The sequence below is a fragment of the Neomonachus schauinslandi genome, chromosome 5, assembly GCF_002201575.2.
Source record: "Neomonachus schauinslandi chromosome 5, ASM220157v2, whole genome shotgun sequence".
NCBI lineage: Eukaryota > Metazoa > Chordata > Mammalia > Carnivora > Phocidae > Neomonachus > Neomonachus schauinslandi.
This window is the reverse complement of record NC_058407.1, coordinates 100568539-100595047: the sequence shown is the minus strand read 5'-3', so window position 1 is coordinate 100595047 and position 26509 is coordinate 100568539. Positions and strand designations below refer to the sequence as shown.

General features: G+C 40.1%; 1 protein-coding gene across 1 annotated transcript; it reads right to left on the bottom strand.

Annotated features, from left to right (window-relative positions):
- Positions 1 to 211: 211 nt before the first annotated feature.
- Positions 212 to 24389, bottom strand: CCDC77 (coiled-coil domain containing 77). Its single transcript, XM_021690612.1, has 13 exons — positions 24346 to 24389; positions 22981 to 23035; positions 19825 to 19878; positions 17541 to 17784; positions 14774 to 14916; positions 12108 to 12204; positions 11131 to 11206; positions 10125 to 10216; positions 8326 to 8474; positions 3668 to 3887; positions 2049 to 2174; positions 1796 to 1948; positions 212 to 1014 (listed from the first exon to the last, which is right to left on the bottom strand). Exons 3-13 carry the CDS (start codon positions 19860 to 19862, stop codon positions 868 to 870), a joined length of 1485 nt encoding a protein of 494 aa, XP_021546287.1. The 5' UTR covers positions 19863 to 19878; positions 22981 to 23035; positions 24346 to 24389; the 3' UTR covers positions 212 to 867.
- Positions 24390 to 26509: the final 2120 nt, after the last annotated feature.

Below are 26509 nucleotides of genomic sequence, written 5' to 3'. Positions count from 1 at the left end.
TAATACTTGTACAAAACTGCACAGACCATGGAACAAGTAAGTAAACCAAGTCATTAACAAAGTTATAAATGTGGTTTTTAACAAGAAATTACAGGAAACTAGAATCTTTTCCCAATTACATTTTTATTGAAAAATAGTTGATTTAAAATATATACATTGTTTTTTTAAAAGCATGTTATTGGTAAAATAATGATCTTTCATATGAGGATCACTGAAGTTTCACTCACTCTTACCAAAGTGGCACCTTTATTTTCCTAGATGAACATTTTGCTTAAAAATAGGGTCTCTTAAAAAAAAGAAATGAAAAAAGAAAGAAAAAGAAAAGACTAGGGTCTCTAGTGCCCTCTGGTGAAGCTTCCTGAGACTGGGTATCCAAAAAAGTAATTCAGCTCATGACGGAAGAAAGTTAAATAACAGAATTACTACCTGTTTACATGTGACAAATTGTGATTTGCTGCCTTGGGCAACCTCAGAGGATGTCCTGATCTCAGGCAGAGTTCAACTACTGACACTCAGTCAATATTTTCTTCCGGAATTTTCATCATCACTGCCTTCTTAAAAAAACAAAAACTGTCATTATATTATAAATGGGAGAAATAATGTGGGAAAGTCTCTAAGTAATTCAGGCTATAATCCAGACCAAAAACACAAAAAAGGTTAACAGGACAGCAAAAATGATAGCTAAAGCTTAGCATGGGCTCTTAGAAGGGCTCTTTTAGTGGTCCCTAATTCTTAGCCCTGTCTTCTTAATAACAGATATCATGATTCTAGCCAACTCTGTGCGTAGTTTCTGGGAGAAGAGGACCTTTTCCTCAGATTTCAGGAAGCAGACCTATTCCAGATGAGGGCCATGTCTAAACGTAAACATCAACAGAGTCTAAGTTCATTCTCCAGACCAAAGACTTTGGACTTAAGGTTCTTTAGTTCTCCTTGTAGCTTATGTGCCCGTCTATTGCTGTCACGCACCTCACACAGAATGGCAAGATCCTGGTTTGCCCGGGCATTAAGTGTTGCCTAGAGATTTGGGAAAAAAAAAAAAAAGAAGAAGAAGAAATGATTATGGCACATGCCAGGGAAAAGAAATCATAAAGACTAGGCTATGCTGGCTCCTTTTGGGGAGACTTTTAGCACATAAGATAAATTCAATCCTTAGCTTGCTTAATGACTGACTAAAAGAAAGAAAATGTAGAGTAGAATTAAAGCAGAAAAGGCATGGGACTCTGCTTTCCTATACGATAGTAAAGAAGCCATAGGATAGAAATCAATAGACAACAATGAGTAAAAAAAAGAGATCAATATAAACATTACTGGTAGATTTGCCAAAGAATGAAAAAAAAGCTTCTCTTCTATAACTAACCTTGTTTGGCACATAGCAATCATTTAGGATATGTGGATGACTGGTTAAATCTCTTTAAGAAGGATTCTGAGGCAACCTGAATTCTAAATAAAGCTGTGTTTGACAGGGAGAAATTACTTCATTACTTACTCACTCACTCTCCCCATTGGTAAAACAGACACAGTTCTTTTCATCTACTTCTTGATCTGGGAAGGATGAAGCTTTCTGATAAGTTTAACTCAGATCAAAGTACGATGGTGCAGGCTAGCAATGATTTCAGTCTACTGTGTCCTCCCTCTGGTGTGTACTTAAGCTAATTTTAATGAGACTTAAAGGATGGTGATCCGCTAGGGTCTACCATCAGGGAAACAGCCCATCTTTCTTCTGAGGAGCCCTCACGAACATGTTTCCTTACCTGCACCCCTTTTCCCCCCTCGGTAATTCAGAGTCAGCAATTACCTTATAGAGGATTTGCTCCAAGTCTTTCAGCTTCTGCCGGAGAATCTTAATATCCGTCTTAAAGCCTTCTACTTCCAAGATACGCCGATTCTCCAAGGCTTCATAGCGTCTTGTCATCACCTGTAAACGCTTCCCCATCTTGTTAGTACGATCCTAAATATAGGGACATGGCAAGGCATTTGTGAAGATGAGGGAAGCACTCCCGGAGCATCTGCGCTTCCCACTCAGTCAGAAGTGGAAGAGAATTTTGTACCTTGAAGATCTCTCTCCTCACTCCCTCTTCCTCACGAATTCGGGCAAGTTCCTCTTCTAGGGAAATGCACTGCTCTTGATACATGTTGGATAATTTTTTCTCTTGTATTAACTTATCCTTTAGGGACTGCAGGTCAGAAGGAAAATAAAATTACAATTTTGGTAATTCAAGTAGCACTTAGGCAACGAAAGAAAGGAAATAAATGATTTCCATTAAGTCTAAAACGAGTTAAGGAACAAGATGGCAAGGAACTTTGGAGAACATTTGAAAGCCTCCTATTTCTAGATGATTCTCTTAACCTTTTTCTAAAGTGTCCATATTAGAAATTCTTTAAAATAAAACAAATACTTTTGGCTCTGAGAAGGGTCAGATAATGGAGCTCAGAACTGTACCAAATAGGACATGACAATATATGTTTTGGGACACATTTCTGAAGCTCTTCTTTAAATAGAAACAAGAACATATAATACACATGTTCCATTGAGCAGCGGGAATGATCGGTAAAAACCTTAATCAGATCACGTTTCTTCCTTACACACAATCCTTCAAAGACATACAATGTTTAGAGCTAAATATTCTTACCAGGAAAGTAAAGGCCCTGTAAGGCCCTCCATGACTGGCTGCTGCCCACCCTCCAACCTCTTTGCTTACCACTTCCTTCTTGCTTATTCCTCTATGACCACACTGATATTCCCTCTCTTCCCTGAACATTTTTTTTTTTAAAGATTTTATTTATTTATTTGAGAAAGAGAGAATGAGAGAGAGAGAGCATGAGGGGGGGGGAGGGTCAGAGGGAGAAGCAGACTCCCCGCCGAGCAGGGAGCCCGATGTGGGACTCGATCCTGGGACTCCAGGATCATGACCTGAGCCGAAGGCAGTCGCTTAACCAACTGGGCCACCCAGGCGCCCTCTTCCCTGAACATATTTTAGACTTGCTTTTCCCTCTGCCTGGAATGCTCTTCCCCTAGGTCTTTATGGCAAGCTCAGTACCATTTTATAGGTCTCAGCAACAATATTAGACTTTACAGAGGGTCCCTGTGCTTCCCTACAAAAGCAGACTTTCAGCAACTATATATAATCTTCATGTTATCTTTTTAATTCCTTAATACCACTTTTTAATAAGCTATCATTTTCTGTTTTGTTTCTGTACCTTCTCACCCATTAAAGTTTTTATTTATTTATTTATTTATTTATTTAAATAATCTCTACACCCCATGTGGGGCTTGAACTCATGATGCTGAGACCAAGAGGCGCATGCTCTCGCCACTGAGCCAGCGAGGTGTGCCCCCCGCCATTTTCACCCATTAAAATGTAAATGCCATGAAGGCAGACCTGGTCTAATTTATCTACTGCTATAGCCCCGGAGCCTAGCCCATAGTAGGAGTGCAATAAGTATTTGCTGAAAGAATAAATGAATCAATCAATAGTTTACTTTTCTAAATCCCCAAACACTATAATGGTAAGCTACTCTTTGAAACTTATCTCTTGAGGGTGCTGCTACAACAGCTTCCTGGACTGAATGGATCTTGTATGACAATTCTTAGGTTCTTTGGAATTCTCTGAGTTCTTTCAACTTTTCTAGAGAAATTAACAATTTCTGTAAGACATAAGAAAACTACCTTAATATATTGATTTTGGTTATGATGAGTCTCATGAATGACTGGCCAAACTTTTCCAATTTTATCTTCTTTCTTCTTACACTGCATGCTGTATTGCTTAATCTTTGACATCAAATGATCCTTTTCAAGCATCCATGACTTCTCTTTATTTTGGTTTTCAAATCTGAGTTGCAAAAAGTCTTTCGTGCTCTCATAGAGAAGTTCTTGGGTATGATGGAGACTATGAAAGAAAGTACAAATGTGGACACCAAGATGCTTACTGGTACATATGATGCATAGTTACTCAAACAAAGGGAAGATACAGGTTCTTTAAAAATGGTGCAATATATAAATTCTATAAAATATCATTAGCAGTATTTAAAACACAATCTGATCACTGGCAAACTAACATGTTTTACTGGACAAAGTGTAATATACCTACCCATGTGCACTAGTTCACAGACTGGTCTTTTTTTTTTTTTTTTAAAGATTTATTTATTGGGCACCTGGGGGGCTCAGTTGGTTAGCCTCTGCCTTCAGCTCAGGTTATGATCCCAGGGTCCTGGGATCAAGTCCTGCATCGGGCTCCCTTGTCGGCGGAGAGTCTGCTTCTCCCTCTACTGCTACCCCCTAACTCATGATCTCTCTCTCTCAAATAAAAAAATTAAATATTTTTTAAAAAGAGAGAGAACATGGGACGCCTGGGTGGCTCAGTTGGTTAAACATCTGCCTTCGGCTCGGGTCATGATCCCAGGGTCCTAGGACTGAGTCCCACATCTGGCTCCTTGCTCAGCAGGGCTCTCCCTCTGCCTGCTGCTTCCCCTGCTTGTGCTCTCTCTCTCCCTCTGTGACAAATAAATAAATAAAAATCTTAAAAAAAAAAGAGAGAGAGAGAGAACATGCACGCATGCAACTGAGCATGAGGAGGGGCAGAGGGAGAGAAAGAATCTCCAGCAGACCCTTCACTGAGTGTGGAGAACAATGCAGGGCTTCATCTCACGACCCTGAGATCATGACCTGAGCTGAAATCAAGTTAACTTGCTTAACTGACGGTGCCACCCAGGTGCCCAAATAGACTGGTCTTTATAGATATTTTCCCAATGCTAATTCCAGGTTATATAATGAAAAGACATAGCCTGCATAAGTATGGACTATTCCCTGACTGAGGGTGAACACAAGTTCTAAAATGTCAAAAATGGTTTTGATTTTCTTTATGCTGTGCTCCACATGTAAACTGCCTGATATCAAATCTTGTCCTTTTCTCAAGATCAGTTTCCTCCATGGAGAGATCGTGACAACCTTAGCCCATTTCGTTTCTCCATTTTCTGAAATTCTTTATCAGTTTAAATCTCTACCCCTGTGTTATAATTTGACACTTGCTCATACACTGTGTCATGTTTTATTTATTTATTTTTAAGATTTTATTTGAGAGAGTGAGCGAGAGAGAGAGAAAGCACAAGCCGGGGCAGGGAGAGGGAGAAGGAGAAGCAGACCCCCGACTGAGCAGGAAGCCTGACTCCAGGCCCGATCCTAGGACCCCAGGACCACAACCCAAGCCGAAGGCAGATGCCTAACCAACTGAGCCACCCAGGCGCCCCTGTCATGTTTTAACTGTCAAGGGCATAGTTTCCTTTTTTTTTTTTTTAAGATTTTATTTTTAAGTAATCTCTACACCCTACGTGGGGCTCAAACTTACAACCCCAAGATCAAGAGTCACATGCCCTACTGATTGAGCCAACCAGGCACCCCAACATGCATATTTTTTAACCTGAGTGAAAGCATATCCCTTATTTATCGTTTACTTTTGCCCTGCTACCACCAGATTGTCAAGAACAGTACCAACTACTAAACACACAGAGTACTAAACAGATTCCTGCTGACTACTGAGATTTAGGAATAGGCAAATGATGTTTCTATCTTCAAAAAAGGATATCCCTAGAAGTTAGCAACTCATCAGTTTAACATCAACACTTTCTAGAAAAATACTGTATCAAAGGATCAAACTGCTTGCAAGGAATATTAAATACCATGAGGCAATCACTGTAATTTTCCACTGACTAAATAATGTCAGAAAAACTCAGTTCTTTCCATGAGTAACAGGATACATAGATAAGGGAAACATGATAGCATAATGCAGGCACAAAGCAGGGTAACTGTCACTGAACGAATGTATATACACTCAGGTATACATGTATGTGTATAAAGAGAGATTGATTCAGTTACCACAAGATCTCTCTTGCTTTCAATGAGTTATTTTATTCTATTTTACATTATGTTCTCAATTACAAACTGGGCAAGTAATAGTCTTGTTAATGTATAAATGGTTTGAAAGTGAGACCCAAAGGACAGTCATTAAAGGCCTTGGATTTCATGCCATTCAATATCCTTAGGATGATCTATCTAATGTAAGGGACTGATTATATGCTCAGATGTACAGATAATACCACACCAGGATGGCTATTAATATTCTAGAAGACACATACAAAATTACAAATTACTCTGACAATTTAAAAACACTGTTTCCTTAAAAACAATTAAAATCCAGTGAAAAGTGAACATGCTATGTGTAAGCACAGAATACCAAAAATAAAAATAAAGATGGAGATGTGCTGGCCACATGCAAACATATTACACTGTGTTAAAAGAAACAGAGCCTGCAAGAGCCAGAAGGCATTTTCTATCCTGTATTGGTCAGAGATCTTAATTTAAGAATCACATCCAATTTTAATCATCACACTTTTTTTTTTTTTTTTTAAGTAGACTCCACGCTGGGCCTGAAGCCCAACATGGGGCTTGAACTCATGACCTTGAGATCAAGACCTGAGCTGAGATCAAGAGTCGGATGCTTAACTGACTGAGCCAACCCAGGTGTTCCAATCACCGTACCGCTAAGTGGAGGAAGAGGCACTAGAGAAGTTTAAGACGACAGTAAAAGAAGATAAAAGGACGTTGGACGTTAAAAATGCAACATGAAAAAAAATTTTAAACATAGAATGTTTAATGCAAAAAGAAGTAAGATGGAGCTTGATAAGGATCACCAAGTGTTGGACAAATGTTTATTGTGTGCCTGTTATGCATACAGGGCAGGGCAGAGGCCACAGCAAGCCCCTGGGGAACAGATGTGACTCTAATAGGTGGCTCTAAGTGCCACTGGGGGCAGGCGAGTCATCATAGAATGTGGAGGAGGAAAAACTGAATTCTGCCTGGGGAAGTGTTCAGAGAAGAGGTGAACATGCACAGCAAAGTGCCTGCCACACAGCAAGGATCCCACAAGCAACAGACATTAGTAGTCAGACTGAAGGACGGGATAAAACACAGCAGTAGAGGAAGAGCTGAGACTGAAAAGGTTAATTTGGTGCGAGATGACGATTCTAGTAATTCATGCTGAGGTAGCAGGACTTTATCATAAGTAAATGGGGAGCTATCGCATGTTTTTGAGCTGTTGGTAACTCCTAATGGAGGCGCTAACTCATAACAGTGAGGAAGACTGTAGAAGGCAGTAGGATCAGTGAGAGGAGGAACAGTTAGATTACTGCAGCAATGTAAACAAGAACAGAGCTGGGGGACACCTGACTGGCTCAGGAGGGGGAGCACACGACTCTGTGATCTCAGGGTCGCGAATTCGAGCCCCATGTTGGGGGTAGAGATAACTCAGAAAAATATAAATCTTAATAATAATAATAATAAAAAAATAGCTTGAACCAATGTGAGAAGAATGAGAGGGAGAGAACGGACTGGAGAGCCTTCCCAGGCTCATACTCAATAGGGCTTCAGATTCAGGAATAAGAGAGTGCGGAGTTGAAGATAACTCTAAGGCTGGGAAGCCTAGGAAACGGGATGGATACCATTAAACTAAATGGGAAAAAGAATGAAGTAGTAGGTTTGAGATGGGACAAGAGGGTGTTTCTTGGGAAAGAAAAACAGTCTGTTTCAGTCACAGTAAGTTGGAGGTGTTCGAACATATTCAACTGAAGAGATCTGTACAGCACAGTCTAGCCACTGGAACCAGACAAAAAGCCGAGGAGGGTCAGACAGGTAGAAGAATCAAGACAGGTGTTGCGGAAATCAAAGGGAACTAATTTCAAAGAAAGGGTGGTTAGAGGTACCAAATATGCAGAACGATACTAGCTACAATGAGGACTGGAAAGAGATAACTGGCCATGGGAATTAAGAAGTCAGTGATGACCTTAGAAAGGACATGCTTAGTAAAACGGTGCAGATGAAACCAGACTGCAGAAAGGTGAGGAAAGGCAGGCAGGTGAGGAAATAAAAGCAGTGAAGACAGAGAGTTTGTGGTTTTTGCACAGGTACGTAGTCATTTTTCCCACATTCGTGAAAGACTAAACAAAAGAAAAGGTCCCTACCATACTGGGCTGAGTCGGATAACCTGTCAATGGATAAGAGAACATTTCTTAACCACTAAGATCAAGCTAAAACTCTAAAGTGGGTTAAATGGAGCATGTGGGATACTTGCCAATGCTTCAAGAAAAGAATCAACAGCACTCCTAGAGAAGCCTGGACACCCACCTACAGAGAGGCAGGGGTGTCTAACAAAGACAGATTTTTCAAGGTCTCTTTCAGTTCCACAGTCCTATGCTGCTAAAGGACAGGACTGTTTACTTTTACACCACTCAGAAAAGTTTACAAATCTGTCAGGTACAGCTTTCTTGAACACTCACTTTTTGGTAAGCTCTTTGATTTTGTCCTGATTTCTCTGGTGATGAACTTGTATTTCCTCAATGCGAATCCGTCTATCCTCCATGAGCCCTTCAACTTGCTCTCTAGAAAGCTTGGTCTGCTCTTCCAGCTGAGCCTGCAGTGATTCCACCTAGACAGGCCAAAAGGGGTGAGGTATCCACTCCTGTCTTGCTTCCACTTATTTCTTACCTCGAAAAGCGAGTCTTTCTCCAGAAAACTTTAAAAAACAAAACAAAAAATCCACAAACAAAAGCACAGCAACAAAACAAATAGAAGAAAAATCTTAAGTGTACTCCTTTTTATGTAATGTCTTATAAATGGGGTTAGGCTACACAAGAGCAAGCTCTGTCCACACTAAACAAAGCATCTGCATCACACACAAAAAGCTAGAAAATCCAGTTTCCTCTACACCCTAACAGTCTCAGCTTTTCACTATCTCCCCTTTGGGATTCTTAGGACTATCTCCCTTCTAAGACTCCCTGGTTGCATAGAAATAGAATGACTCTTTTCTTCATTTTTTAATTTAAAAAGTAGAGCAAAATCAGTATCATGTAATTTCCTTCTCTGGTTCTGGCTGTCACTCCAAGCGGAGATACTGGCCACAGGTAGAAACTATCATTTAAAGCAACAGACTCCTCTTGCACCCCTGTAAGGACAGGAACTTGAGTGCACCTAGAAAAAAAATCATGGTTGCAAAAAATACACAATTACCAGGTGGTAAAAGGATGATTGAGGACTTTGGAACACATGCACTAAATAAACGGATATACCCCTACAGGTTAATCTATCAGCAGAGACAATTTTAACTCTGCATGTCTCCCCTAAGGCCAACCACAAAGGGAATTCTTACTGTATGACAGTTTTTTTTTTTTTTAAAGATTTTATTTATTTATTTGAGACAGAGAGAATGAGAGACAGAGAGCATGAGAGGGAGGAGGGTCAGAGGGAGAAGCAGACTCCCTGCCGAGCAGGGAGCCCGATGCGGGACTCGATCCCGGGACTCCAGGATCATGACCTGAGCCGAAGGCAGTCGCTTAACCAACTGAGCCACCCAGGCGCCCTGTATGACAGTTTTGTTGGGTAGGGCTAAGCATATAAGCTGAACGAACAGAAGGTTCAGAATAGCACTTCTAGAATGGCTGAACAGAGAATAATGGTTTTAAAACATAAAGTCTTAGAAATTAGAAACAACCTAAATTTTCTTAATCACTTGATGCCTAGATATAATATGTGTGCAAGGCCATCAAAAAAAATGAAATCTTGCCATTTGCAATGATGTGGATGGAACTAGAGGATATTATGCTAAGCAAAATAAGTCAATCAGAGAAAGACAATTATCATATGATCTCACTGACATGTGGAATTTAAGAAACAAGGCAGAGGATCATAGGGGAAGAGAGGAAAAAATGAAACAAGATGAAATCAGAGAGGGAGACAAAATAAGAGACTCTTAATCTTAGGAAACAAACTGAGGGTTGCTGGAGGGGAGGGGGGTGGGGATGGGGTAACTGCGTGATGGACATTGGGGAGGGTGTGTGTTGTAATGAGCACTGGGTATTATATAAGACTGATGAATCACAGACCTGTACTCCTGAAACAAATAATATATTATATGTTAATAAAAAAAAAGAAATGAAAACATATGTCCACACACACACACACACAAAAAAAAAAAAAAAAGAAAGAAAAAAATATGTGTGCAAGGAGATACTTCTATGATAACAAAGATATGTTACACAAAGCTAAACTTGTGGACAGAAACTGTCCTGGTCTGCTTTACCTGTAGGGTAAGTGTTTGTATGTCTCTTTGGTATTGCTCAGAAGTTTCTTCCTTCTCTCTCTTTGCTGGTTTTCTTTTGTTTACTTTAGAATCTAAAATAGAAAACAAAAATTAATCAAGACCTTTATTTAGTTTTTCTTTTGGCTATTTGAGCATCAGCAGACCTCTGCAGAGGAGGTTTCATTTACCTAGAAGAGAAGGAAAGGAAAAAAAAGGAAAGCATACAATGACTATAGTAATACTTTTTCAAATGGGAATCTCTCTAAAGGAACTCTGCGAGGAGGTCTCCTGGATAATAATATTCATCTTTCTAAAGAATTTTCCTTTGGAGTTGTATCTATTTTCTTCATAAAATCTTATTTAATCAGAAAAGGTAAGGAATAAGGAAAAGTAAGTCTAAACATTCGGTTATGATGGATCACCCAATTTTCAAAAGACAATATTTTAAAAATAAGCAACGCTAAAATTATACTGAACAAAATTCCTAGGATGATTCAAGAGGCTTATGCTAAGAGAATAGATCTTAAAAGTTCTCATCATAAGAAAAACAAATCTGTAACCATGTGTGGTGATGAATGTTATCTAGATTTATTGTGATGATCATTTCATAATATATACAATTATTGAATCCTTACATTGTATACTTAAATGTAATGTTATATGTCAATTGTATCTCAATTTTCTAAAAAAAGGCAAAGAAATAAAATTGGGATTTCCATTTAAAAAAGAGAGAGAGGAGACTGAGGCTTAAAAGCTAATTAACACTCTGTGATCCCAGAAGTTATCCAAATCTGTTTTATCATCTGTAAGCATGTTTATTATGTGTTTTTTATTCTCCTTTATTAAAACATCATGGGAAGGTTAAAGGAACAAAAGCTCAGTGAGATCTTAAACCAGCAGAGACATCATTATGAACATTTATTATTATTACATAGTGGAAACGAAATCTAATTATTTGCACCACGTTTTTGAATTCTGCATCGAGAATTTATAATATGGCTGGTACCTGCTCTGAAAGCTGAGGAAGATTCATTCTGTTCACATATACCTACAGCCTGGATAGTCTTTGAGTGAATGCTGACCTGAAGAAGCAAAAAAACCAAAAAGTACAGAATTAGCTTTCCTATAAATGTCATATTTCACTTTTTAGCTTTACTTCTGTAGATCAAAACACTATTCATAAATCCAATTGGTCAAAACTGCCATAATCATATAAGGATGTCATGCATGGGAGACACCAAAGTGGACAAAGTAACGAAGTGGATAAAACTCAATGCTAGTGATATAAACTAAAAAATTAAATTTCAGAGTTATTTCATAATATCTGCTAAAAGAAAGGGGCAGGGGATCTTTGGCAAGGGCCTTTAGGAAAATAATGGGAACACAAAAGCATGCATATGTAGATACGCATAAAGATGCTCACTGATCACTTCTCGGCCTTTTGGCTAAGATCAAGTGAAGATGCTCACTGAGGCACTTTATAGAAGAGTAAAAATGGAAAAACTATATATACACATAAATATTTCTATATGAATGGAAAAAGAGCTTTATCTCTGGGATAAAAGAGACTGCCACTTTTATATGACAGATTTCTGAAATCTGTCTGTTTTTAATAAAGACCATCATTACTTTTGTCATCAGCATAAACTAAGATTAAAAAAGAAACCTGAGTATTGCAAACTTGCTCCCATACTAAGTCAGCTCTTGCTTTCCTCTCTAATCTCACCCAAAACATCCACTCTTCTGTGCTTTAAGGTTTCCAAACAGTGAAACGGGGTAAATGATGGTTTTTTTTTGGAAAAAAAGAGTAAGTAAAAGCACAAAGCTCTTTGTAATTACAGAAAATGCTTTGAAGACTTAGAGTCTATGACAGCTAATTCTCTTCTATCTTCTTTAGCAAGTACCAAAATTGCTCTTATTTTGGACCCCAGCCTGCATTTTATAAAAAATCATGCTTACCATGCCATACCAAATATTACTTACTTTGTTTGGAGGCTCCTTATAAAAATAGGTCACTTCTCCAGTGTCTGTGCCCACAAGAGCCAAGAGATTCTGAATCTTTTTCTTGTCTTCTAGCTCCCTGCAATTCTCATAGAGAGTAAGCACACATTGTGTTCAGAGGAAGTAAAATTTTCTATTTAAAGGATCTCCTTTCTGATTTATTTTTAAGACAATGGCAACATCAAATTAAAATTGAATAAGATTTATTGAGACCTTAGCTCTAATTTTTAAAACATCAGATATTTATATTCAGGAATTCAGAGAGAAGGGACCAGAAAATAATTTCTTAGTTGGTTCTAGAAGAGAATTATAGCGGATGCTGGGGTACACTGCTCAGATTCTCCTCTTTAGCACTGATGGGTTCATTCCTCCAACTGCCAGCAATGTTGCAAACTGTGGCTCACGGGTGAATCTCTCTCTAGAATTGTCTCAGTTAAGAGGGACTGCCTTAACCAACTGTATATCCAATGGACAGACTGCACCCAGTGCCTGGCTAATGAGAGGGCAGAAAAGTCCAATCCCCTTGCCTTAATTCAGGATATCTCTGAAGGGCCATCCCAGCTTCAGTGCACCCTGTGGCATTGGCTGAGGTCTTTTGAAATTAATTAAATAGTTCAACTGCTGCCCAATCAGACTTTCCTTATTCCTTCATAGGTGGTTATTCAAAAACCTACCTGTAAGAGCTAAAACTATAAAACACAGTGGGGGTGCCTGGGTGGCTCAGTCGGTTGAGCGTCCAACCCCTGATTTTGGCTCAGGTCATGATCTCAGGGTTGTGAGATGGAGCCCTGTGTTGGGCTCTGCACTGGGTGTGGAGCCTGCTTAAGATTCTCTCTCCCTCTCCCTCTGCCCCTTCCCCACGCCCACTCATGAGCGCTCTCTCTTAAAAACAAACAAAAAAAACTATAGTGATATTGGATTTGGCAATGATTTTTTGAATACGACACCAAAAGCAGATGCAACAAAGGGAAAACTATACCAATTGGACCTTACGAAAATAAAAAGTTTTTTTGCATCAAAAGGATTATCAACAGAGTAAAATGGCAACACTCAGAACGGGAGAAAATATTTACAAATCACTTATCTATTGGATTAAAGTGGATTAAATCCAGAATATATAAAGAACTCTTAAAAACTAAACAACAGTAAAAATCAAAGAACCCAATTCAAAAATGGGCAAAGGGCTTGAACAGACGTTTCTCTAGAGAAGACACAAACTGGCCAAAAAGCATGTGAGAAAAGGCTCAATATCACTCATCATTAGGGCAGTGCAAATCAAAACAATGAGATACTATTTTTACACCCATTAGGATAGCTATTATTAAAAAAAACAGAAAACAAATGTTGGTATGAATAAGAAACTGAAACTCTTGTGTACTTCTGATGGGAATGTAAAATGGTGCAGTCACTATCAAAACCAGCATGGTAGTTCCTCAAAAATATAGAATTAGCATTTGATTCAGCATTCCACTTCTGGGTATATACACAAAAGAACTGAAAGCAGGGACTTGAATAGGTATTTGTACACCAATGTTCATAGCAGTATTATTCACAATAGCTAGAAGGTGGAAACAATTCAAATGTCCATCAGTGGATGAATGGATAAACAAAATGTGGTAAGCACATACAGTGGGATATTATTTGGCCTTAAAAAGGAATGAAATTTTGATACATGCTACAACATGGATGAACCTTGAAAACATTATGCTAAGTGAAATAAGCCAGACACAAAGGGACAAATACTGTATGATTCTACTTCTGTGAGGTCAAATACATATATGGAAAGTAGAACAGTGGTTACTAAGGGCTGGGGGGGGGGGGGTAATGAGTTATTGTTTAATGGGTACAGAGTTTCTATAAGGGACAGTGGAAAAGTTCTAGAGCTGGATAGTGGTATGGCTGCATGATAACATAAATATACTTAATGCCACTGCACCATACACTTGAAAATGACTAAAATGGTAAATTTTATGTTAAGTATATTTTATCACAATTAAAAAAAATTTAGTAGTGGATGCTGTGGAACACTGCTCAGATGCCACCTTCAGGACCAAGACACCCATCACACAAGAGCTGAGTCCTTCTCCAGGAACTGCCCTAGGCTGAAGGAGGCTGCCTCTCTCAGGTTTACATCCCCTCCCTGGTGACAGCCGACATCCAATGAGTATAAAAGGTCAACTCGTTTGCCTCTGAATGGCTGTCCTGGCCTCAGAGCTCCCCGTGCAGTTGGCTGAAGCCTCTGCTACCACGGAATCACAGTTCAAATTCTCCCTCTGCCCAAATCTGCTCATAGATGTTATTCCTCAGAGTCCCCCTACTAACCATCCTCACATCCCTCTCAGAATCTGCTTCCTGGGGAACACAACCTAAGAGGACCATAGAGAAATGTATCTTGTTTAGTGTAATTTATTTTTTATTTTTTTAAGATTTTATTTATTTATTTGACAGAGAGAGACACAGTGAGAGAGGGAGCACAAGCAGGGGGAGTGGGAGAGGGAGAAGCAGGCTTCCAATGGGACTCGATCCCAGGACCCTGGGATCATGACCTGAGCCGAAGGCAGATGCTTAATGACTGAGCCACCCAGATGCCCCTCGTCTAGTGTAATTTAGAAATAGAACCCCAATATTTCCCTTCTCCCACTTGGTACCTGATTCTCAGTCGGTCATTTTCTGAGTAGAGGCGTAAAACATGCTCCCGTTCCTGGAAGAGGCAGACCTGTATATCACTTAGAGCTTTCTGCAATTCAGCAATCTCTTCCTCCCTCTGCTGCAAATCCCCTTCTAGTTTATGCTGGGGGGGAGGAAAAAAAGGTAGTTGAAAAGATATTGCACTTCACAGGAGTATCTCTGATTGGATATGGTGGATCAGTTCATGCAGAAATATTACAAAGTGAATGGTTTCACCAACACGGAATTCAAATGACAACAACAGGTTGTGTACAGACTTGAGTTTAAAAGCTGAAGGGTAAAAAAAAAAAAAGCTACAGGGTGAGTGTGATGTTTGCCTGTAACATCAAAGCTCTCCTATCTTTCTTTTACAGATTACAGAACCCTATAATGCCGTATGATTTACCTGTTCTAGTCACACTTTTTTTTTAATGCTTTCTATGTAATAAGAATTATATAATTTTGGAAAAACAAAGATAAAAAGGTATGATTCTTGCCTACAGAGTTGGAAGAATTTTGTGGGGGGGAGAGATGTTTAATGTGTAAACATTAAAATGAAATAGTTATTTCATGAAAGAGTGTGCATAGTAAAATGGAATAAAACCTCTGCAGGTATTGGGAAGTCAGAGAACACAACCAAAGTTGGAACTTGAAAGATGAAAACTGCTAGAGATGAGCAGAGGGCAGGTACTCTTGGGGAAGAGAGAGAAAGAACCATCAGAGCCTTACGTGTCTGGGCAACCCCAAGTATTTCAGTGCTGCTGGAGCGGACAGTCAGAGGCAGAGTGGGAAAGTATGAGGCCACAGGCTGGATACTGGTAAGGAGGACACTGTAATAGTTTGGGGGAGACATAATGAAAGTTGGAACTAGTGTTGAGGAAACAGTGACTAAGTTGTTGGAATGGGTGAAGTGATATTTAGGAAGCAGAATGAGGAGGACTTACCAAGTGACGAAAGTAGGGGCTGGGGAGAACTGCAGGCAACGATACCATTTACTGGACATGGAATTAAGAAAAAGTGAAGAGAGAAGGAATGGAGGGAGGGGAAATGTTCGTGGTACAGATTATGTGTGGGTAGGTAGGAAAGAGGAGAGTAGTTCAGACATGGACAGGTTAATGTGGAACTCAGGAGAAAAGTGCGTTAGTTATTTGGTGTCATCATCTCATATATAGTAGTAGAAGACATGAATATGACAAGACCATATATGGTGGAATCTAGAACTTTGATATTTAAGACTAAGGAAGGGGGGCTGTTGATGGAGACTGAGAAGAACTGGTCAGAGAGGTAAGACAGAAACTGGGAAAGGAAAATGACACGGAAATCAAGAAAGGACAAGTCTGCAGAAAGGAGAGATCAATAGTGACAAATACTGCAAAGGCCACGAAGAGATCATTTTGACTAGCAGGTTCCAGAGACCATAGGAGGTGCACTTTTAGTGGAGCAATGGGGACAGAGACCAAACTGCAGTCAAGAGGTCACTGAGTAGGTGACAAACTCAAACTATTCTACAGGTGTGGTTGAGAAAAGAGCCATCTACATATGAGAGTAGTTAGAGGGAAGCACAAGTACAGAAGAAAGACTTGAATAGGTTTATATACTGAGGACAAAAAGCCAACGTCAGGCAAGAAGTTAAAAATAGAACACACAGAAAAGAGAGATGATGAAGCAGGGTTTCTGAGGAGGAGAAAGGAATGGGGGCTAGGGGGACTGTTGGATCAGTGCAGCTTGAACAGGCAGAGATAGCTTGTCCCTGAAGCAGTAAAAAGAAGAGAGATGGATATAGACGTAGATGACCTGTGTGGATGGGCAGGAAGAGAGCGCATGTGTGATAGCCGGTGTCTCCTACGTGAACTAGGAAACAAGATGGCCTAAGAGAAGAGGGCTAAGAAGGGGTTGCAGGCTGGTGGAGGGTGAAGGTATGGCACAGATATGCACAGGCAAAAAAACTGCTGTATAGTGACTAAGGATACAGATGGACAAGTTTACCATGAATTTATTCTGTAATGATATGTAACCGTTCTAGGACAATGGTTCTCAACTGGGGGCGATTTTTGCCTATGCCCCCAGGAGGAATTGGGCAACGTCCACAGGCATTTTTGATGGTCATGACTGGAGGTCGGAGGGATGGGGTAAGAGGTGTGCTACTGATATCTAGTGAGTGGAGGCCAAGGATGGTACTAAACATCCTGCAATGCACACAACAGTCTTCACGACAAACAAGTACCAAGCCCCAAATGTCAATAATGCTAAGGTTGAGAAATTCTGCTCCAAGAGAAGAGGTGGTGGAGAACTGGATGAAATTATAGCTAGCGTTTGTGCTATGCAAGCAGGGCCAGAAGAATAAGCATGGGGTCCCATGCAGGCAGTACAGTTACTGAAGTGAAGCACAGTGGAGTTTGGGTTAGGAAGGAAGGATGTGAGGTCAGAAGCTGGCAGGCAACACTGAGAAAATTGAACTATCAAGGAGTTACAGAGCTAACAATGAAGTTAAATGAAGTCAGGTGTAAGGGGGTGAAAGAACTAGAAGTATAAAAGAGACCTCTAAGGTTTTAGAGGTCTAGCAGTTGGCAGAGATTATAATCTAGTGAGGGACCCAAAGGGTGGATAGGTAGCTAGGCTGCGGTAGAAAGGAATAAAAAAAGAATTTTTAAAAGAAAATATCTGCTTATAATATGAGCTGGCACTTCTCTCAGGAATGAATAGACTCAACCGGAGTCCTAAAAGTGTATAACGCATCATCCCTTTCACCTGTGCATCACAAGCTGCTTTGTAGAGTTCCAGTTTCTTCAACAGGTCTTCATTTTCTTCCTCACACTCAGCCATCTTCTTTTGGTAATATTCCAGAAGCTCCTGAGAAGGGCAGAGGACAGCCAGACGATCTTCCGTGGAAGGCAAGGGAGTTGACTCCATCGAATCCAAGAAAGACATTCCCTTCCACTTGGTGGGACCACTGAAGTCACAGGGAACATCATGTTTGGAGATAGTTGTTGGCCTGTGAGAAATCAGAAAGGACATATTCATTAAACTATTTGAACACTTAACGAGACATTATAATTTCTTTTTTTTTTTTTAAAGATTTTATTTATTTGACAGAGAGAGACACAGCGAGAGAGGGAACACAAGCAGGGGGAGTGGGAGAGGGAGAAGCAGGCTGCCCCCTGAGCAGGGAGCCCGATGCAGGGCTCGATCCCAGGACCCTGGGATCATGACCTGAGCCGAAGGTAGATGCTTAATGACTGAACCACCCAGGCGCCCCGAGACATCATAATTTCTTTTTTTTTTTTTTTAAGATTTTATTTATTTATTCATGAGAGACAGAGAGAGAGAGGCAGAGGGAGAAGCAGGCTCCCAAGGAGCAGAGAGCCCGATGTGGGACTCGATCCCAGGACCCTGGGATCATGACCTGAGCCGAAGGCAGACGCTTAACCATCTGAGCCACCCAGGCACCCGAGACATCATAATTTCTTAAATAAAAAAGGAGTTTATGTTCTTGAAGTGCTATAATTAAGGTACTCATAAACCTTCAAAGTTTGATGTTCCGGGTTAGTGACTAATTTTATGAACTGGTTTCCAAGTATTAAAGACTTAAAGCTAGATTCAAAATATATGTTAAAAAAAGTAAAAAGATCATTAAAAAAATGAAATATTACCCAAGTAAGACCAGGTAATAACAGAAAATTTAATACTATTAAGATACATAGCAAAAGAACACTATACACTGCTGGTGGAGTCTCACTTGACACTACAGAGAGTATTTGGCAGAATCTAGTAAAACTGCTATTCCTCTTGTCCTAGAGAAATTCATGCATATGTGTACAAGGTGATACATATGAAAATGTTCATAGTAACATTATTGTAATAACAAAAATGGTAAACCTTCCAGACATTCACTCAGTAGGGTAATGGGTAAATTGTGGTATATTTATATAAATGGAACATTACTCAAAGTCATTAGAAACTATGGATTAGAGATATCCAAATATGAATGAATCCTCCAAGCAACATTAAATGGGGAAATGTGCATAGATGCATATGTAGAAGATATTACCATTTATCTAAGAATGGAACTTGCCAAATGAAACTGTTTTTAGGAACAGGTACATATAAGTGGCAAAATTATTAAGAAAGGGAATGATAAATATAAGATTCAGGATTAGAAAACATAGCCTTAGTTAGTAACCACATAATCACATCAGCATCAGAGACATTTGAATTACACAGACCAAGACTAGACAAGATCAAAGGTTAATGAAAGGCTGGGCAAGAAGTTCTCTTTGCTTTTAGCAAACAAGAGCGTTCGTCTAAAACAATGCAAGTCAGAAAACAAACGGTGTGGAAGTGGAGAAACCCTGTGAAAATTAATCCACTTTGGCTTACTCCCTGCAATTTACAACATAACAAAATAGACAGTGTGGAGAAACTTTATACTGGATGCCCAGAACTGTAGTTAACAAAGGAGATGGTCAGCACCTTTAATAAGTAGGCATGTATAGAAGAGATATTAAAATTTACTTTCAGCTAGCATGAAGGAAAAACCCCTAGCATTTTCTCAATCACTAAAAGCTCGTGACAGAAATGTTCTTTTACTTAATGTTTCATGTCTTCAAAGGGAGTTGCATTATAACTACTCTGGGAAATAGATCAGTAGATGAACTAAGAGGTACTGCTGAGATTTTGCAGTTGAGAGTTGTGGCAATGAGGATGAGGATGTCTGTCATGCGGGAAGTTGATGGCATAACCAGAATTAAAAGTCCCCTGTTTGCATGCTGGTTGGTTGTTTCCTCTGTAATCCAGGATCCACGGGCACTATACCAGGCCCATTCAAACTGCCTGGATTCGGGTATTAACACTTAATATGTCCTAGTTTTAAATCCGAATTGCACATAATAAGAATAGAGAAATAAGGCCTAATATAGTTCAAATCCAGAGTTTGGAAACACTTCTAAAACCTTTCTAGTTCCTAAGCTAACTTGCACTTACGGCTACAGAAGGCTTGATTCTTTAACAACTTGAAAATAAGCAAATGTCTTACTTTCTGCCGATGGGGGTATGCACTGGGGTAAAGTTCATGTTGTCCTTTTCACACCTGTAAAATACATGAAAATTCAGAATGAAGGGTCAGGAACAGACCAAAAAAAAAAAAAACAGTACAGGATACACAGACATGTTCCCTTTCCACCATCACCAGATGTACCTGCTGGCGAGAATGTGATGCTCTAAAATGTAGGATTCTTTATAGTAGTTCCAAATCCTGAAAATCTATGACTTTTGAATTTTCATAAGGCATTCGTCATTACTATTTTTAAATAAAATCAGAATGGCATCTAATGTTTGGGTGGATAAGCACACACAAAAGAAAAGCCTCCTTAACAACAATGCAAAACGAATTTACAATCCTTTTGCTGAAATAGGAGGGAGATGCAGAAAAGTTTCTAACAAGTAAGGGACGGTAAATGGAAATTAAGGTAGAGGGCCAATTACACTAAATTTAAAATAAATACAAAGCCACTGACATCTGGTGAGCTTTACCTATTGTTTCATCTCAGAGAAAGAAAAAATTACAAGCTTTATAAGATCCATTTACAATCTCCATTCCAATTGCTAACATGGAGCTTGGGTTCCATATTTGAATAATCTTATCACAGAAATTTTTATGAAGATAACCTCACAAGCAGGGAGGAAACAGGAGAGAAGGGAAGAAGGGGGAGAGAAGAGGAGAAGAAAGGGAGAAGAGGGAGGAGCGGAGAAGGAGGGAAGGGCAGAGTTTATTTTATTAGCTTAGGGAAAGCTGGCTTATCAAGCATGCTTTGTCAACCCATTCTGATTTTGAGCACAATGATGTAATATTCTGTTCTTGTACTCTTTTAATTGGTATGTATCTGGTCATAATCTTCAGTCCTTTGGAGAAGAATTTTGTGAACAAGAGTGAAAAGAGATAATCACTCTTGTTAATTCTATATACCATTTTCCTGCTTGGAACCCCAGAACTCCCCTGCTCCTCCTCCCTGAAACCTTTCTTCATTTGACTTCTAGGACACCAGAGGTTCCTGGTTTTCTTTCTTCCTCACTGGTCATTAATTTTCAGTCACTGCTAGTTCTTCTTCCTCTTTATCTATATTTATTGCCTCAATGACTGCATGAAGTGTCAGTTTTAGGGGCGACTGGGTGGCTCAGCCAGTTAAGCAGCTGCCTTCGGCTCAGGTCATGATCCCAGGGTCCTGGGATCGAGCCCCACATCAGGTTCCCTGCTCAGCGGGAGCCTGCTTCTCACTCTCCCTCTGCCCTGTCACCACGCCCTGAACTCGGGCACTCTCTCTCAAATGAATAACTAAAAAATGTTAAAAAAAAAAAAAAAAAGTGTCATTCTTAAATACTACGTACACACTAATAGTTTTCAAATTCCTACCTCCAGTGCTGACTCTGCCCTCCACTCCACTCATCCTATCTCACTGCCCTATTCCCTATCTCCGCTTGGATGTCTTACAGGTCTCTCAAGCTTCACAAGTCCAAAACCAAGTTCCTGATAAACACCTACCACTAAAACCTGCTCTTCTCTCAGAATTCTACATTCCAGGGGTGCGTGGGTGGCTCAGTTGGTTAAGCGGCTGCCTTCGGCTCAGGTCACGATCACAGGGTCCTGGGATAGAGCCCCGCATCGGGCTCCCTGCTCAGCAGGGAGCCTGCTTCTCCCTTTCCCTCTGCCTCTGCCTGCCCCTCTGCCTACCTGTTCTCTCTCTCTATCTCTCTGTCAAATAAATAAATAAAATCTTCAGAAAAAAAAAAAATTCTACATTCTAGTAATTACTACCTCAATCTTGCCAGTTGCTTATGACCAAAAACCTTGGTTGGAGCAATTTTACTCCTCTTGTCTTACATGCTATACTCAATCCATGAGCAAATCCTATTGGCTCTACCATCAAAATATCAAGAATCTGACAATTGGTCATGCCAATACTTCCCTGGTCCAACCCACTAGTCTCTTGCTAGGATGACTACAAGAGCCTCTTTAACTGGTCTCCTTGCTTCCACTCTCAAATCCAGCCCCTGCAGTCTATTCTCAACACAGTAGTTAGAGTGATTATTTAAAATGTAAGTCAAGGGATGCCTGGGTGGCTCAGTCGTCAAGCATCTGCCTTTGGCTCAGGTCATGATCCCAGGATCCTGGGATCGAGTCCCGCACTGGGCTCCCTGCTCGTCGGGGAGCCTGCTTCTCCTTCTCCCTCTGTCTGCTGCTCCCTGCTTGTGCTCTCTCTCTGACAAATAAATAAATAAAATCTTAAAAAAAAAAACAAACCACCATGAGATACCAGTATACACTCTCTCTAGTGTAACTAATATTAAAAAGAAATAAAAAGAGAGATAATATCAAGTGCCGACAAGGATGTAGAGCAACTAGAACACACACTACTAGTGCAAGTGTAAAATGTTACACCTATTGTGATGGTTAATTAAAAAAAAAATAAAATGTAAGTCAAAACACAAAACTCCTCTGCTCAAAAGCCTCCTAAGACTTAGTTTTAGTCAGAGAGCCAAGGTCTTTAAAATGGCTTCCAAGGGCGCCTGGGTGGCTCAGTTGGTTGAGCGACTGCCTTCAGCTCAGGTCATGATCCTGGAGTCCCGGGATCGAGTCCCACATCGGGCTCCCTGCTCAGCAGGGAGTCTGCTTCTCCCTCTGACCCTCTCCCCTCTCATGTGCTCTCTCTCTCTCTCTATCTCAAATAAATAAATAAAATCTTAAAAAAATAAAAATAAAAAAAATAAATAAATAAAATGGCTTCCAAGGTCCTACATGATCCGCCTACCCCAGGACTTCTGTGACCCCTACAACTCTCCCCCTGCTCACTGCACCAACATTGGTCTCTGCTATTCTTCAAACATGCCAGACAAACTTTTACTTCAGACTTCAAACTTCTACTTCATTTATGATGTTCTTTTCCCATTTATCTATATATGGCTTGCTCCCTCTCCTTGAGGGTTCTGATGTCACCTTCTTGGTGAAGTCTTCCCTGATCATCTGGCATTCCCTTACCCACCTTCTCTGTTTTACTTTATCACTATCTGACATAGCTAGAAAAGCAGTTTCTGCTTCTTTCTTCCATTAGCTTTCTTCTGCCAAACAACCCTTCGAGTACAGCATCTTTTTCTCACTCTCTCCTTTAAAATGACTACTCTCCTCCTTTAAACTCACCTCCTTCCACAAAACTTCTTCAAATTGGGTGAATTTGTCTCTTGTAAAAAACAACCTAGAAAATAAAAATGGTAACTGGGTTGGTATGGTAGGATTATGGGTGACATTTTTAACAGCTTTATTGAGATATAATTATACAATTCACATTCCATACAACTCAAAGTGTACAATTCAATGATTTTAGTATATTCAGATATGTGCAACCCTCACAATTACAGAACATTTTTATCACTTCAAGAAATCCTATATCCTTGGGTGCCTGGGTGGCTCAGTTGGTTAAGTGACTGCCTTCGGCTCAGGTCATGATCCTGGGATCCCGGGATCAAGTCCCGCATCGGGCTCCCCGCTCAGCAGGGAGTCTGCTTCTCCCTCTGACCCTACCCCCTCTCATGCTCTCTCTCTCTCAAATAAATAAATTAAATCTTAAAAAAAAAAAAAAGAAATCCTATATCCTTTAGCCATCACCCCTGTGCTCCACCTCCCCCCCAAGCCCTAAGCAACTACTAATCTACTTTCTATTTCTATAGATCTCACTATTTTGGACTTCCATATGAATGAGATCATATAGTATGTGGTCTTTTGTGATTGGCTATGACGGGTTTCTTCTCTCATGATGGGTATGTTCCTTGCAGAAAAGAAAATGGGCTTTACTCATTATTGTATCTCCCAAAAGAACAATGTCTTTGTTTATAGATAAGTTAAGGGTTTCAGGTAGCTTCTATTCCTCTATCTCCTGTGGTATCTTCCTTTAGGGTTGTTGTTGTTTTTTAATATAGCCTTATCCCTCCTTACAATTAAATCTTTTTTTTTTAAAATATTTTATTTATTTATTCGACAGAAAGAGAGCAAGCACAAGCAGGGGGAGCAGCAGGCAGAGGGAAAGGGAGAAGCAGGCTCCCTGCAGAGCAGGGAGCACGATGAGGGGCTCAATCCCAGGACCCCAGGATCATGACCTAAGCCGAAGGCAGACGCTTAACGACTGAGCCACCCAGGCGCCCCACAATTAAATGTTGATTAACATTTTGACATTTACTTTGATTACCCCCACAATAACTGTCAAGTATTTTTATTATTCCTTACTTCTACAAATGAGGAAATTTAGGGCTTAGACTATCTTGGGATGAGGGAATATTGGAACGCATTTCCAGGACCTCCAAATTCTATACTCCTTTTTACATTTCATCCCGTTGTCGACTCCTTCATTGCTATGGCTCCCCAATCCTCCAACACCCCCGAAACCTTTCACTTTGCACGTTCTAACTTCCCTCTTCCGGTCCCCGCACTTACTTCTCCCTCACCAGGTTTTTTTAGCCCAAGGCCCCATTCCCTAATCCCAGCATCCTAAACCCAAATCTCTGTACTCACGCCAAACTAAGCCTCCGAGTCAGAGACCCCAACCGAAAAACAAAACTTAAATCCGGTAGCGTCGCGGCGCCAGTGAGCGTCCAATCGCCCACGAGTTTACACGGCCCTTTGGATTGAGCACCAATAGGAAGGCTATTCACATAGAGACACGCCCCCCCATTCCCCGCCCCTCCTCGCTACGCGTCTAACCGCGCAGAGATCGCCGGGAAGTGTAGTCTTACTTGTGTACATGGCTTCCCCGGGTGGAGCATGTAAACCAATTGCAACTCAGCCCATCCCAGTACTGGCAGTGTGATGTTTGGGGTCAGAACGCACTAGCTCTGGGTACACCCAGTTTAAGTTTGCTCAACTAGTTTGTTTTCACGAAAAATTACTCAGGAACGCGATGCATAATTATGGAATGGATCACAGGATTATTATGTGTTGCAATTTACAAGCTTATATCAAGGTGAAGATTCTAAGAAGATAGTTTCTCCTTCAATGACCTGGTGGCCTAGAGCCAAGATAGGACCTGTGGTTCAATTTCTACAGTCAGAGGATTATGTATATAAATGCTACTATTTTTTTTAAGATTTTTAAATTTTTATTTATTTGACAGAGACACAGCGAGAGAGGGAACACAAGCAGGGGGCGTGGGAGAGGGAGAAGCAGGCTTCCCGAGGAGCAGAGAGCCGGATGCGGGGCTCGATCCCAAGACCCTGGGATCATGACCTGAGCCAAGGCAGACACTTAACTGACTGAGCCACCCAGGCGCCCTGCTACTATTTTTGTCAGATAGCAGACATTACTTCCTTTTCCTGAAATTTGTGAACGACTGACTTTAATCATATTAAGCTAGTTCAAAACTCAATTGTAGTCTCATCTGTCCAGAAGAGCAAGGTATAGGGGTAGGGGAAAGGCACTTCAGTCTCAGAGCTACAGCTACTGCTATGGAAAAGCTGGGACTTCTCGCCGGTGTCCCTTGACATCTCCTAAATTTACTTTTTTCTATCTTGTGATTTTTCTCTGTTAGTTACATCAAGATCTTCCCAGACATTAAAAAAAAAAAGATCTTCTCAGACATATGAACTCAGTATTTTTGTCTCTCTTTCTGTCCTTACATTTAAAAAACAAAAAAACAAAATCATGGTGATCTTATCTTCATACTGGCTCTCAAATATTATATCTTCTATAAGATATTCTTCCTATTTATTTCTACTCTCTGTCTCATTACCTTTCACTTGGGCTACTACAATAGGTTTCTAACTGATGTTTTTTTCCTTCTCCAATCCATTCTGTAAAAGGTGATTATTTTTTTTAAAGCATATTTCTGGACATGTCACACTCTTGCTCATAAACTTTTGCTGACTCCTGAAGAGTAGAGGGTAAGTACAGATAGTAATATGGCATTCAAATACTGAAACAATCTGGCCCCTACTTATCCCTATTATATAATAATTAACTGGTTATTTTCTGACTGTAGCATGGACTTTCTAGCTTTGGCTCATACCCTTCCTTTTATCTTGATTGACCATTTCCATGAAACTTTACCCATAAAATCCCTACCAAGACCAACACAAATGTCATCTCCTTTACTGGAAGTAATCCTTTCTGTTTTGATACTCAATTAGCAATTTGTCATTTTAATTTACAACATAGCTTCTGTTCAAATGTCGTCAATCTTAAGCCCTTCTCTGACTACCCTATCCCCCCTTACCACCCTTCCACTCGCTGCCTTCTCTACTTTTATGAGATCTTATGAGCACCTAAAATCATATTTATTGCCTTGTACTTATTATTTTGAATCCCCTCACCACTAGAAAGTAAGCTCTATATCTTTTTGTTGTTGCTCACGTCATATATCCAGCATCTGGAAGAGTGCCTGGCACATAGCAGGTGTTCAAAAGTTGTCGCCAAATGAATAAATGCTTATGTAACATTCCTCCCTACACATGTATTGCCTCTCCTGTTAGATTGCTCTTCTTCTTCCATTCTATGTCAAGGTTAAAATGGGTCATCATTCATTCAAATGCCAAAGGGTTATCTTCAACCCCTCCCTCTCTCACAACCACCTAACATCAGATTTATTTTTTTTTAAAGATTTTTTTAAAGATTTTATTTATTTATTTGACAGAGAGATAGAGAGCACAATAGACAGAGTGGCAGGCAGAGGGAGAGGGAGAAG

Bases quoted from the DNA above. Each gene is read 5' to 3' on its own strand.
- CCDC77 (XM_021690612.1), bottom strand. From the start codon at position 19,862: ATGAACTTTACCCCAGTGCATACCCCCATCGGCAGAAA. The intron at 17,785-19,824 runs GTAAGACATTTG...GATTTCTCACAG, and splicing joins CATACCCCCATCGGCAGAAA to GCCAACAACTATCTCCAAAC. The intron at 11,207-12,107 runs GTAAGTAATATT...TTGCTTCTTCAG, and splicing joins ATAAGGAGCCTCCAAACAAA to GTCAGCATTCACTCAAAGAC.